This window comes from Sinocyclocheilus anshuiensis, unplaced genomic scaffold, assembly GCF_001515605.1.
Source record: "Sinocyclocheilus anshuiensis isolate Anshui unplaced genomic scaffold, SAMN03320099.WGS_v1.1 scaffold176, whole genome shotgun sequence".
NCBI classification, from domain to species: Eukaryota; Metazoa; Chordata; class Actinopteri; order Cypriniformes; family Cyprinidae; genus Sinocyclocheilus; species Sinocyclocheilus anshuiensis.
The window spans coordinates 84,519-96,804 of record NW_015555723.1 but is presented as its reverse complement, the minus strand read 5'-3'; the positions used below and the strand labels follow the sequence as shown (position 1 = coordinate 96,804).

General features: G+C 40.1%; 2 protein-coding genes across 5 annotated transcripts in view; both read right to left on the bottom strand.

The window, feature by feature from the left end:
• Positions 1-267: 267 nt before the first annotated feature.
• Positions 268-7,773, bottom strand: LOC107672520 (nucleus accumbens-associated protein 2-like). 4 transcript variants are annotated; one of them, XM_016465749.1, is made up of 7 exons: positions 7,729-7,773; positions 6,319-7,436; positions 6,082-6,187; positions 5,756-5,853; positions 5,263-5,470; positions 1,094-1,096; positions 268-280 (listed from the first exon to the last, which is right to left on the bottom strand). In XM_016465749.1, exons 2-7 carry the CDS (start codon positions 7,385-7,387, stop codon positions 277-279), a joined length of 1,488 nt encoding a protein of 495 aa, XP_016321235.1. In that variant the 5' UTR covers positions 7,388-7,436; positions 7,729-7,773; the 3' UTR covers positions 268-276. The 4 variants fall into 4 exon arrangements, with proteins under 4 accessions (XP_016321235.1, XP_016321234.1, XP_016321232.1 ...); XM_016465748.1 differs by lacking the exons at positions 268-280; positions 1,094-1,096 and having other exon boundaries at positions 4,705-5,470; positions 6,319-6,495; positions 6,592-7,436; XM_016465746.1 differs by lacking the exons at positions 268-280; positions 1,094-1,096 and having other exon boundaries at positions 4,705-5,470.
• A 1,647-nt stretch (positions 7,774-9,420) lies between these two features.
• The window catches only part of LOC107672576 (sulfhydryl oxidase 2-like), a 23,271-nt gene continuing 20,405 nt past the window's right edge, over positions 9,421-12,286 (bottom strand). Inside the window, exon 12 of the mRNA XM_016465824.1 lies at positions 9,421-11,358. Coding sequence (XP_016321310.1) covers positions 10,847-11,358 — 512 coding nt within the window. The 3' untranslated portion in view covers positions 9,421-10,846. The remainder of the gene's footprint in view (positions 11,359-12,286) is intronic.

Genomic DNA, 12,286 nt, shown 5'->3' with positions numbered 1-12,286 from the left:
AAAAAGGCACCCAATACTTTGGGCAATATAGTATATGTTTGGTGCGGTAGGGGGCCCAACCTCATATTCTTTCATAGGACCCAAAATTGCTAGCGGCGCCCCTGCATAGGGCTGTATGCTTCATATTTTAGAGTAGCAGTTCAATTTGGGAAATAATTCAAATAAATCTGTATGTGGATGTGTGTAAATATTCAAATGTAACCCCTTTGATTTGTGAACAATATTTGAGAGAAATAGGCCTTTTGTGTACATAGAAAAAGTCTCAGATCTTTGAGTTCAGCTCATGAAAAATGGGGGCAAAAACAAAAGTGTTGCGTTTATAATTTTGTTCAGTGTAGTTACTCCCCAACACTGCCTGTATATATGGGCCATGGCTACCTGTACAGGTGTTCTAGTTACAGTGAGCTGGGATTTAAGGATGGACTGGGGATAACTTCAGGGAAATGGCCTGCTAAAAGACGAGTTGGTGTTCTCCCAACAGGTAAAAGTTAGTATACGTTTGTAACACTTATCTTTTTATGGTTTTTATTAACAGTTTTTTGGTTGATCTGGAGATTGTCTTTGTTAACATTATATGGTATATTAAAGGAGTGGTTCACCTCAAACTTTTGGTGTTATCCTCACACAAAACTATTGTATAGCTTCGGAATACTTGGAATATTTATTTAGATATTTATTTAATTTTACAGCTTTACAGTCAAGGTTTCCAAGTCTGTGGTTAAAGGTTTGACACATTGCATAAATTATATTTGACAGAAATGCTTGTATTAAAATAGTTTACTCTACCATATTCATATTGTAACAATAATAAAACTGTGCTAGATGATGAGAAAGAGTGAGGAGAATTTTGTGAGGGAGCGGCATTGAGAAGGAACCTGTGTGCAGCTGTTTTCATTTACATGGTAACAAATTGGCAGGTCTCTCCACAATTATTGCTAGTATAAAAAAATATAATGTTATCTATGGAAGCATTTTCTGTCGATTGATATCTTGAAATGCTAATTTTATATTGTGAACTGTTAATATTCATTTTCAAATAGTTAAAACATAAAGGATTACTACCTCCCCCAAGATGTTATTTATTTATGAAAACAGTCTGTGTATGATTACTACTATACAGTGATTTTCAGGTATAACAGTGACAGTAAAATATATATTTTAGCTATAAGAGTGCATGGCATATTTGAAGTGTTGCTATTTAGGCTAGTTTCTGGGCTAGTTTAATTGCTCATTGGGCTGTGTTTTGTTACACAGATTTGGCAACCCTCTTAACCAGGATATCATTTAAAAATTCAAAATTTTTTCCCACAAAAGAAATAAATGTTTTTGGATTGAGTAAGTAAAATTGACCTTTTACACATTTTTTTTGTGAACTTTTCCTATGCACATACCCATAAATGTCTATCTGACCCACATTGTACAGAAATTGGATATTAATTCTCAAAAGTAAAAAATGTATTCATGCAACAGACAATATCAGCCCACAATCTGGGTTAGAAAAACGTTTAGTAGTAGAGATACCAGTGTACCCTTCTGTGCTGTCAACATTTAAGATCCAGCATAGGTATTATTTGGTAAATTGACCATACATGACAAATCACAGCTCAAAAGACACAATTTGTTGTTTGTGATTTAGTCTGTGTGGTGACCGTGACAGTGAAAGCAGGCTATAAAGGGTCAAACGGACCCGCAACTGACCCACAACATCAACATCTTTAATATTGAGAGATGTGCTCTTTCAGTCATACTACTATGCAGCCATGCTGGCGGATGTGCTGTTGCGGGTCTCCTGGGCTATAAATATCCTCCTGGCTCAGATGAAGAATTCAGCTGCAGCTGCCACAGCAAGTGCCCTGCTGGCACCACTGGAAGTCCTCAGGTTAGATTTCAGTCACACACTCTAAGCAGCAAGACAGCAGGTAGGTAAACTTGTAATCCAGGATGATCAGCGCAAATTACATTTTGCTATAATTTAAGTTTAGAGAGCCGGTGACACAGAAGAAATATTCAGGATTATATTGTACTTTGAGCAATTTGTTTTTATACTGTAAAGATTTTTCAGTTTTTTTTTTTTACTATATTTGACAAGAAAATACTAATTCAGTCTTTCTACTTCAAAGCATCACATTGAATTAAATGTGTTAGTTACTTTTTCATTGTAATTAATTTTAAAATTTGCTAGCAGTGAAAATAGTTTTCAGTGAAGGAAACATCTTTTTAGAGTTTATTTGACTATTTAGCAGAGTATTTATTATTTGATGTATTCACTTCCTTAATCGTTTCTTTCTGTTCAACCATACGTTTTATTTGGAATCTCTTACGGCTGGAGAACAAGCAACTGAAAAACTGAGAAATATTGTGCTGCTCGTGATTTCTGCAACATCTGGAGGCATCTGGAAGAGGATCAGGATGTGCTATCTAAAAACCATCACAAAATCACCACACATGCCACAATATGCTGTTTACCTCGCCCAAATCGCAGGTTACTTTCTGGACAGCTGCTGAATCTGTTCCAGCTTAGTAGTTTTAAAAAGAAGTGTTTAATAATTCAAAGAACATAGTCAATGATATCTGGAAAATGAACAATGTTTTTCTTTTGCAGGGTAAAGGAGACAAAACTGCCTGTTGGGGGAACAGATGCAGAGATCCATCCATGTATTTAAAGAAGAAAATCTGCCTGTATGACTTGAACAAAATTCAGTTTGAGATATTTGAGTAATGCAGGTAGGCAAATGAGATGTTAGATAAGAAAATGATAATCCTATTAACGATAATGAATTCTGTAACTATCTCTGTTCATCCAGACCAGGGATGGGCAACTTCGGTCCTGGAGGGCCACTGTAGAGTTTAGCTCCAACCCTAATCAATCACACCTGAACAAGCTAATCAAGGTCTTCAAGACAAAGGAGGTCTTTCCTTTTGTGAGGAAACAGCTTATCATTTAATGAATTGACAGCCTATCGGCTAATCTTCAACATGTTTTACACTAAACAATAATTTTGGATTGAACTATTTTTAGAGTTTACACCGGAAAAAAAAAATACCGTTTTATAATAGAAGTTACGGACTTTTTGCGACAGGTGGGATTCAGCTTACGGCAGTTCTCATTTATTCCTATAGTATCCGTAAACGGCGATTGAGTGTCGCACAAATGAAATTCAATGACGTCAAGGCTGAAATGTGATTGGTTATTGAGGCAAACGTAATCCAAGTTGACCGTTATGCTTTCTCCAATAGTAAGTAATACAGACCCTCTCATCTCCAAATAGTAAGACAATCTCTGCTTAAGATCACTAGAAAGCTACAGGCAGGTGTGTTTGATTAGGGTTGGAGCTAAACTATGCAGGACAGTGGCCCTCCAGAACCAAAGTTGTCCATCCCTGATCTAGACCTTATTGAGACATTTCACATGTATTGTATTTTCTGCATTCAAGTAAAACTGTGCTAATGTTTTCTCGTTCCAGCCATGTTAAATCAATTTCATTGTAATCAAGCAAAAGTCCTTTTTAACAAACAATAATAGGCATAACCTAATTATCCCTCAAAATAATCCTTTCCTTTATTTCGCTTCCAAAAACAATCATACAATCACGTTTCAAATGTCCAGACCAGCTGATATGCAAAAAAAACGGCAAGCATTTACTATACAGCAGCTTGAGAACAAGAGTAGGATTAAAAAGCTTGAGAGGGAAAACTGAGAGTCCAGGCTGCTCTCTAGAGAACTGTTGTTCTCTGTTCAGCTTCCCATACTGTACTGAACGCTGCAGTCCCACAGTCAGCTTTGTACATAGCAACCCCACTGTCCTGCTGGAGTCAAAGCAGTATAGTTGATTTCTGAAGCATGTAAGTTGTGTTATATTAAGGAGAGCCTTTGTCCTTCACTTGTTTTTGCCATGCAGAAGTCCATGATCCATTTGTTTCTGTAATTGGCAAAAGCATTTAGTCAGAAATGCCAGAGCTTATGCATCACATGCATTCATAAAAAAACAGACTGCAGATTGCCTTAATACTGGACTTGTATATTTGCCGGTATTTACGTATGCTAAGTGGCTTCATTAAAGATCCTTACAATTTCTTAGTAAGTCGTGCTCAGATGTTTGCATAACCCTTGGGGAATCAGTAAAACATTTAGTATTTTTTTAAAAATAAGATAATAAAATGTGTTTTTTGTAAAATGTTTTTTTTAGTAATTCAGTACTGTCCTGAAGAAGCTGCAAAACAGATATTTGCATACATTTCGCAAGAAAAAATTAATTACACAAAAATCCTAATCAGACATTTATTTACATTTGATTCTTAATATTGTGAGTTGCCTCAAGCATCACAGTTTTGTACGAGTCCCTCAATTATCCAGAGCAGCAAAACTGGATATCAGCATTATATAGCCACTGTAGGGAAGAACTCAAATGTGCAGAGCATGCTGGGAAACCAAATAACTTACATGACCTGGAGGTTTTGTCAAAAACAGCTTCACTACTCCGGACAAACCAGAAACTCATGCACAACTATTACAAAAGACCTACAAACAGTCACTGATGCTTGAGGAGGCATTATATGATATTAAAATCCAAGGGTATGTAAACTTTTGAAAAGGATCAGTTAAATGTAATTATTTTGTCTCGTAGAATAAATGTAAATATCTCTCAAATAGCTTCATAAGGTAAGTAACTAAAATGAGATTATGATCCATTCTTATTTAAAAAAAAAAATTGTAGATTCTGCAAGGGGTAGGTAAACTTGTAATCACAACTAAATTTAATGCAGATGTTTTTCAGTCTATCCTGGAAAAAATGTTATATGTCCAGTTCCCATGATCATGCAGCTTTAATGTGATGTTCATTGGCATGGGAGATTTGCCTTCTGATATTGATCCTTTTTGGTGTGAGAAGCTGCAGGCCAGTTTTTAATAGTATGAAATGATGAAATGGAAGAAGTCACTGATCGTCTTTTAGTGGTCTCTGTCTGTTCTGTTCCTCTCTCTGTGATATGGGGCTGCTGGTTGCACGCTCTTTTTCCCCTTTCTTGCTGGCAGGGTTGAGGGCAAGCACACTGGCTGCCCTCTCTGGACTTTCCGGAAGCTTTTCAACTTCCTGCAGGTTGTCTGACTCTTTGGCTCGGCTTGGCTCAGTCTTGACTTCTTTACCTTTTTGGGACCTCTCTTCTATATTGAAGTGAGAGCCATTCCTCAGTGTCTCTCTGCAGTCTCCATAGAGATGCTGCTCCAGAGTCAGATTTGACGCTGCCAGGTGTTTGAACTCTGACTCAAAGGGAAAGCCACTGCCTGGCTGGGTAGCTCCTTCCACCTGGCTCAGGACCGCAGTCCCCCTGTACACTTCGATTGCCTCTGGAAGCATGGACTTGATCTTGGGGAGCCAGCGCTTGCGAACTCTCCGGGCATTGGTGCACATGTCTGCGGCGATCACATTCATCTCACTTTCTTTGAAGTTAGGGGCAAAGTTCTGACAGTAGACTAATGATAAAACAGAGAGAAAAAAGGAATATTAATGCTTCAAGTCAATATTTAACATATTTCACATCCATATTGTAACATATTACAAATCAAACAGGAGAAAAGTTGGTAAGGTGGAACTGATTGGATCATGAAAAGTGGAAATTGGAGGCAAGGAAAGTTTTAATGAAAGATTTTAAAGCCAAATTAAAAAAAAAGTTAACCAAGCAATCATGCCCACTAAGACCAGTAACATAAATAGAGTAAATTTTGCTTGTTGTAACAGCATAGCAAAGGGTCACTCACGTTTCACTGTGTTGAGTATGCGACTGTCCAGTGGTTTGCGATTCGGATCACAATTTGAGGAACGTATTCCAGTCCCACAGCTGTCAGCCAGTGTGTTCCTGCAGTCAAAATACCATAGTCAACCACTGGAGGGCACACACACAATATTTTTCCAAAACACCATGCAGTCCTTATTGTTATCAAACACAATATACTGAAACATTTGAATGTTAGAACACTGACTCCATCTCTGCTTGGCTACTTTTACTGTAGAACTGAGCTCTTAGTATTTCAGACATTCTATAGAAACACATGCATGCTTGTTACAAATTTGTAATGTTTTAGACCTGTCAAAAAAAGCAGCTAGGAGGCGTCTCAGCAGGACTTTGTGTTTGACCCCAGCACAGAGGTGACAGTTCATCAGCTGCCCACGAGTCATGAAGACACCAGATCCTTCCACAGCACCAACAGAGAAACAAGGAGACCTTAGCTCTGAATCAGTGACTCAAATGACTCAGTCTGAACTGATAAATAATTCAGATGGACATGGAGTTTCAGACAGGCTGCTATTATTCAGGCCTCACCTGCAATCAGCTCCAGTCTCTCTCCAGGGTTGCCCTCTGTGTAGAGAGCAGGGTGGCAACGGTAGCCGATTTGGCTGATTAGTCCGGCAGGCAGAGCCTCTCTGTCTCCTCCTAACAGCACACAGAAACGGTTCTCCAAGGACAGAGGCAGGGAGGACACCTCCATCTTCTCTTTCACTGGGAAGAGACAAAACAGATCACACTCAAAGGGATCAATCCGTAGTGTTTTGAGCTGCAATGGAGGAAAAGAGAAGTCCACTAAAAGACATTTACTGCCACAGATCCCGGACAAGCCCCCAAAGATCTTCCCATTTGTCAGGCTCTCGTACGAGTCGTCTTCAAAATCCTCCTCCTCATTTTGGTGTGAAGTTGGGCTGTCTGTGGTCGGGAGGCTAGAGGCACCGGGACTGGCATGATCTCGGGTCGAGAGCTCGTAAGCATGCATCACAGGTATGACCCCGTTTATGCCTCCACTTGTGTAAAAAAGAGTGCCATTCCTTGAAGATCTGCCCCTAGGTCTCCTGTCCTCCTCAGAGTACTTTAGCTCCCCATTCTGAGCACACACCAGGGTCTCCAGCTTCTCTTCCTTGATCTTGCGGACAGTTGTTGGTTGGTCGCCTAGCAACAGGGAGGAGTTGTTGTTGTTTGGGCTCGGGGGATCGTCTGTGGCAGATGTCTGCGAGTCACAGTATGGAGCGCTGACCTTGAACATGAGGTCCATTCCTCGCTCTATGATGTTCTGGATCTGAAGGTAGCCTGCGGTGTACATGACCATCAGCTGATCGCTGGCACTCACCGTCATCCGGCCCGTGTAGCAGAATGACAGAATCTGCTGGAAGCAGGATGGGGCCACAGACGAGGGCAGCTCAAAGAGCGTCTGGGCACTACCGCTGAACAGATCACGGAAGTAGAGGCTGCTGGCCGCCAAAACAGCACGGTGGGCCTTGAAGGCCTGTCCGTTGACCATGATGGCCACATCGCAGTGCTGGCCCAGCAGCCGCTGTTCATTCAGGCTGTCCAGAACAGTGCTGCCGAAGTTTGGAATCTCCATGTGCAAGAGCTGAGACATAATGCCCGTTTCAGATCTCTGGAGAAGACAGGATGTTCTCACCAGACATCTAAGACAGCAGAAAGTCAAAATGAAGGTGGACCGGCTTGATGAGGTAACAAACAGAAAATGACTAGATTCAAAAGTCACACAATGTTTATCTGGTGCAGACACAGCAGAAAAATGCGACAGAAATGCTGCACAGCAACTCCCTTGGTAAACAGCTCTCTTCACCCCAACATTACTAGAGTCTGCATGTTTGGCAACTCAGCATAAGCTTGCCTGGAGTATTCAAAAGAAGCTGAAAAGTGACCGACAAACACACCCACCCACCTGCCCTCTCCACCCCGCCACTACCTGACCTCTATAGCAGAATCGTCCGAGATGAGAGAGAGAATGCAGGCAGGCTCCTCACAGCAGCTCAGCATGAGGAAAGGAACCTTGAGAATCAGAGATACGTCTCAATCCATCCTCTTCCTCCCCGCACAGGACTGAGCCAGCGAGAGGGAAAGCAAGCGTCTATGTGCAATCGATGCACCATCTACTGTATGTCACAGAAAGGGGGAGAGAGGCTATAGGCACAGACACAGAGACTAGGGAGAGAGGGGGAGGGAGTGAGACTGAAGGAAAGTCATTTAAGGACAGAGTGAGAGAGAGAGAGAGAGAGAGAGAGAGAGATTGAGCGAGAGAGACAGAGAAAGAGAGAGAGCCTGATGCGGATAACTGCCCTGCAGAGAGTAAACGTGTTCATGTGCGATGGAGACAAAAGACAGGCAAGACAGAAAGAGAGAGAGAGTGCAATGGCTCACTTTTATTTGAGCATCACCACATGAAGAAAAGACAAGAACGGGAGCGTGCACCCCGCATGCACCAACCCGAACGCGTGCAGACAGATAATCCATCAGAAGCGGTCTCTGCCATGATCAGCTCCGTGCTCAGGATTATTTACATTAAGGGCAGACAAATTGTGTGCCAGGAGAGCAGCTCTGCATTGCAGTCCCTGTCACAGGCTGGCATACTCAGTACAGAGTCTGCATACCCAATCAGATGTGCCAACACGGCATCAGACAGATACTCAACCGATAAGAGAAAGAAAAGAGAGACTCAGCCTCAAAGCTGCCCTGAATGTCAGATAAGTCCATCAAACAGAGAAGCATTTTAAGGCGGCATGTATTAGACGGATGACTGAGAGACTGTAGTGTACAAGTAAGAGTTGAGTACAGAGCAGTGGGGCAGTAAAGCAGCATCTCTCAGCAAAGTGGGGAAGAAGGCGCTATGCTTCAGTCTCTGACTCGCTGGCTTTTAATGCTGAGATGCCGATGGGCTATGGCGTGAGTCAGCGCTATTAGAGATAAACTGCCGTGTTCCAGTCTTCTGTCTAATATCAACAGCAGAAAATTATAATAAATCAATAAAGTGTAGCAGACACACTCCCTGTGAATGCTGCAAAACTTGCTTCCAGCTGTCTGTCTGGTCTCTTTAAAAGCTGTGAAAAAAGCAAAACGTGACACATTAAACTGTCTCTTGAAGAAACTGCCCTCAAACTTTGTTTCCAGTGCAAAATGCACATTGTCATTGAGGAAAATGTCCTTTTCCAGTCTGAAGAGATGAACATAGCAAGTTATTTTACATTTGGAAACAAGAGTGCCTGTGCAGACATCTAAGTTGACAGCTGGAGCTCTAGTAATAGACAGCGTTAGTATGGTCACATGTGTGATGTCCCTGGGGAGAACAGACTGCAGTCTGAGCTGGTGGGGAAAGGGATACTCCATACTGCCTACTAGAGGGCAGACACAGACTTACAAGCAATAGAAAACTTAAATGACCTCCCAATGTGCTTAGACTTGAAGTTGCAGTTACACTGTGTTCTCAGGATGGTACATCCTGTTCTCCTGATAAATGATCATTTAAGAACCACTCTTCAGAAAACCGATCTCAAAATGAAACATATTTACATTATGCCCCATGTAGCAGTATATTATAGTGGTGCTATATAAAACATCAAATATGTGTATGTGCATTGTTGGTAGTTATGAACTAGAAAATGATGGGAATTATACATTTTTATTTGAAAGACAACTTGCAGTGTTCTTTATACAAAATGCAATAACTTTCCTGAAAGGACAAACTACATATATACAGAACCGCCCCCAAAAATAGTCTTTACATAAAAATATAATTCTTAAAACACTGGAAATAATTAAATGCAATGCAATTTACAGCCGTTAATTTGGAGCAGCTTAGAAGGCCACCATTATGTTCACATACTGTCACAACACAGAAGCCGTATTTTATTAAGAATGCTTTATAAATATTTAGCCTCAGGTCCACATTAACACTGTTCCATAAAATAAATATCACAAGCTGAACACATTACAAATCAGCCCACAAACCAAATGCTGATAATGATATTGAAAGTTTTACAATATCAACACATTTTAATTCTAAACTTTGAATCAAAATACTGCTGTAGTGCTATAGATGTTGAACAATAAATGGTCTGTGATCAAGAATCCTCTGAGTACAATTATAGTATAGTAAAATTATAAAATATTTATTGAAAAGTTCCAGTTCAAAAGAGTCTCGGTAATCTAAAGAAAAAAAGAAGAGATTATGAATAAAGGTTTACTCACTAAGTGTGCTCAGTATAACAGAGTACCAAAAACTCATTTTTATTTTTTTGAAAGAGATTATTGTAGTCATTATACAGTATATATGCTGAGTTGCACCAGTACAACCAATTATTAAGCATTAAGACAGGATTTAAAAGGTTAAAAAAAATAGAAATTATGCTTAAAATTAACTTCATGTACCACAGTAGCTCTTGTTGTGACGTTTCTTGCAGACAAAAAAAAAAATTAGAGTTCATATAGCATATTTCAAAAAGAGTTCATATAGCATATTTCAATGGACCATGAGAGTAACAAAACCAAGGGTTTTTCCACATCTGGTCATTGGCAGGCAGTGTGTTACGTGTCACTGGCTTCTCTGCTAGCGACCTTGAGCGACAGAATAAATCATATTCCCAAGTGTTTTTTGGACCATCAAACAGAAATATGGGGACAGTGTGACTTTCATAGAGAGTGAAACATACCCTGTGAGAAACTTAGGATATAATATTTCAATAAAAATCTCTATAAATAATGTAGAATATTCATAAAAATATACTTTGAGCTCGGTTGTTACTTTTACTTTAATAAAATAGTTTCTCCTGTTAAATCATCCTCTCTGTTTGTTTAGGGTTGAGAAATACTCGCTAACAGGTGCTTGTTCACACAACTAGGCCTGATACTCGAGTTGGACTTTCATCAGTCATTAGACAAGTTCTTCATTACAAAGCACTTCACAAAAACATCAACAACAACAAAAACCGAAACAAATAAAAGTAATCAAATAAATTAAAATCTCCTTCAACACTTGGCAGGGGTTTCATATATTACATTCACCTTATCCACAGTTTTCCATCTCAGCATTCCGCTGCTATACGTAAGGCCGGTAGTTTCTGGCTTTCCATCTCTTTGAGCGAAAGCGGAAGAAGAAAAACATAAACATGAGGAAGACACAGGAGAGGGTGTAGAGCAGCACACAGAGACTCATGTCCAGGCTGGAGAATCCCAGACCCAGGAATGTCATCCCTGGCCTGGCTTCTATCTGGACACCGGTGAGTTTCTCTCCTGCACCACTGATGTCTGTCCTCTTCTGATGTTTTGGAACGCTGTCAGGAGATGGCTTTAGGTTCTGGTTGAGGTGACTGTTGCTGTTAGGTTTGGTTATGGCTTTGGGTTTGTCGGGAGCAGGAGGGCCTGGCTCTGGTTGGCTGTTGCTGGAGTATTTTAGGGAGATGTTTGAAGCACCGTAGTGTTGTTTGAGGAAAGCGAGCACCATCTGTTCGTTCCAGACGTGAAGGCCTTCTTGCTCCTCATGGCATGTGGGACAGAGATCAGGAGTCGGCCACTGCGTCTTAGGAAACATGGGGTCCTCGCTCATTGAACCTGCATAACGAGTGCAATCAGCAATGAGGGTAATGTCTGCTAGCATGCGTATGAGAACTTTACATTTATAGTTTGGACATGAAAATATAGTTCTTCCTGAATTTCTCCTTGTGCATCAATGAAGTTTCTTCCTTTCTGCCCTTCCCTCCATCCTTCCCCCCTGTCCCTGTCCCTTTTCCTTCCTTCTTCTTTTTCTTCTTCTTTTCGTTTGTTATTTTTCTTCCTTCTGCTTTTGCCTTTTTTTCCTTCAATTCTTGTTTTCCTTCCAGTCCTAATTGCATACCTTCTTTCTTTCCTACTCCTTGATACTCATCTCTTTTCTTTTCTCTTTCCTTTCTTTTCCATCCTACTTTGTTACTATCTTTTTTCTATTACCTTTGCATTCTATCCTTCACGTCTTTCCTCCTTTCTTGCTTCCTGTCCTTCATTTTTCTCTCTTCATGTTTTTTCCTATCATTTCTCCCACTTCTTTTTGCTTCCAGTTCTAATCCTTGTTCCTTTTCTCTTTTTTCTTCTTCCTTTCTGTCCTTATATTTGTCTCTTTTTTTTCTTTCTTTCTTTACTTTTTTTTTCTTACTCTCTTCCTAAACCATACTGCAGTCAAAAAGTTTGGGGTTAGTAATATTTTTTTTTAATTGTATTTAGTTTTATATTGTACTTTTTACGTATTATATTGTATATATATTTAAAGGGGTCCTATTATGCTTTTTCACTTTTTTAATTTTAGTCAGTGTGTAGTGTGTATGTTTGGGCATAAAAAAGATCTAGAAAGTTACAAATCTCAAAGTCCACTCCAAAGGGAGATATTTTGTTTTTTAAAAATTCCTTTTCAAGAACTACAACGAACGGTTTGGACTACAGCGTTGGTTTCCGGGCATTGTGATGTCACAAAGCGTCTCATTAGAATATCATTAAAAAAATTCCCGCC

Coding starts and splice junctions, on each gene's coding strand:
- LOC107672520 (XM_016465746.1), bottom strand. CDS start 7,387: ATGTCTCAGCTCTTGCACATGGAGATTCCAAACTTCGGCAGCACTGTT. Junction 6,188..6,318: donor GAGACTGGAGCTGATTGCAG/GTGAGGCCTGAA, acceptor GTGCTGTGGAAG/GATCTGGTGTCTTCATGACT. Junction 5,854..6,081: donor CTAGCTGCTTTTTTTGACAG/GTCTAAAACATT, acceptor TTTTGACTGCAG/GAACACACTGGCTGACAGCT.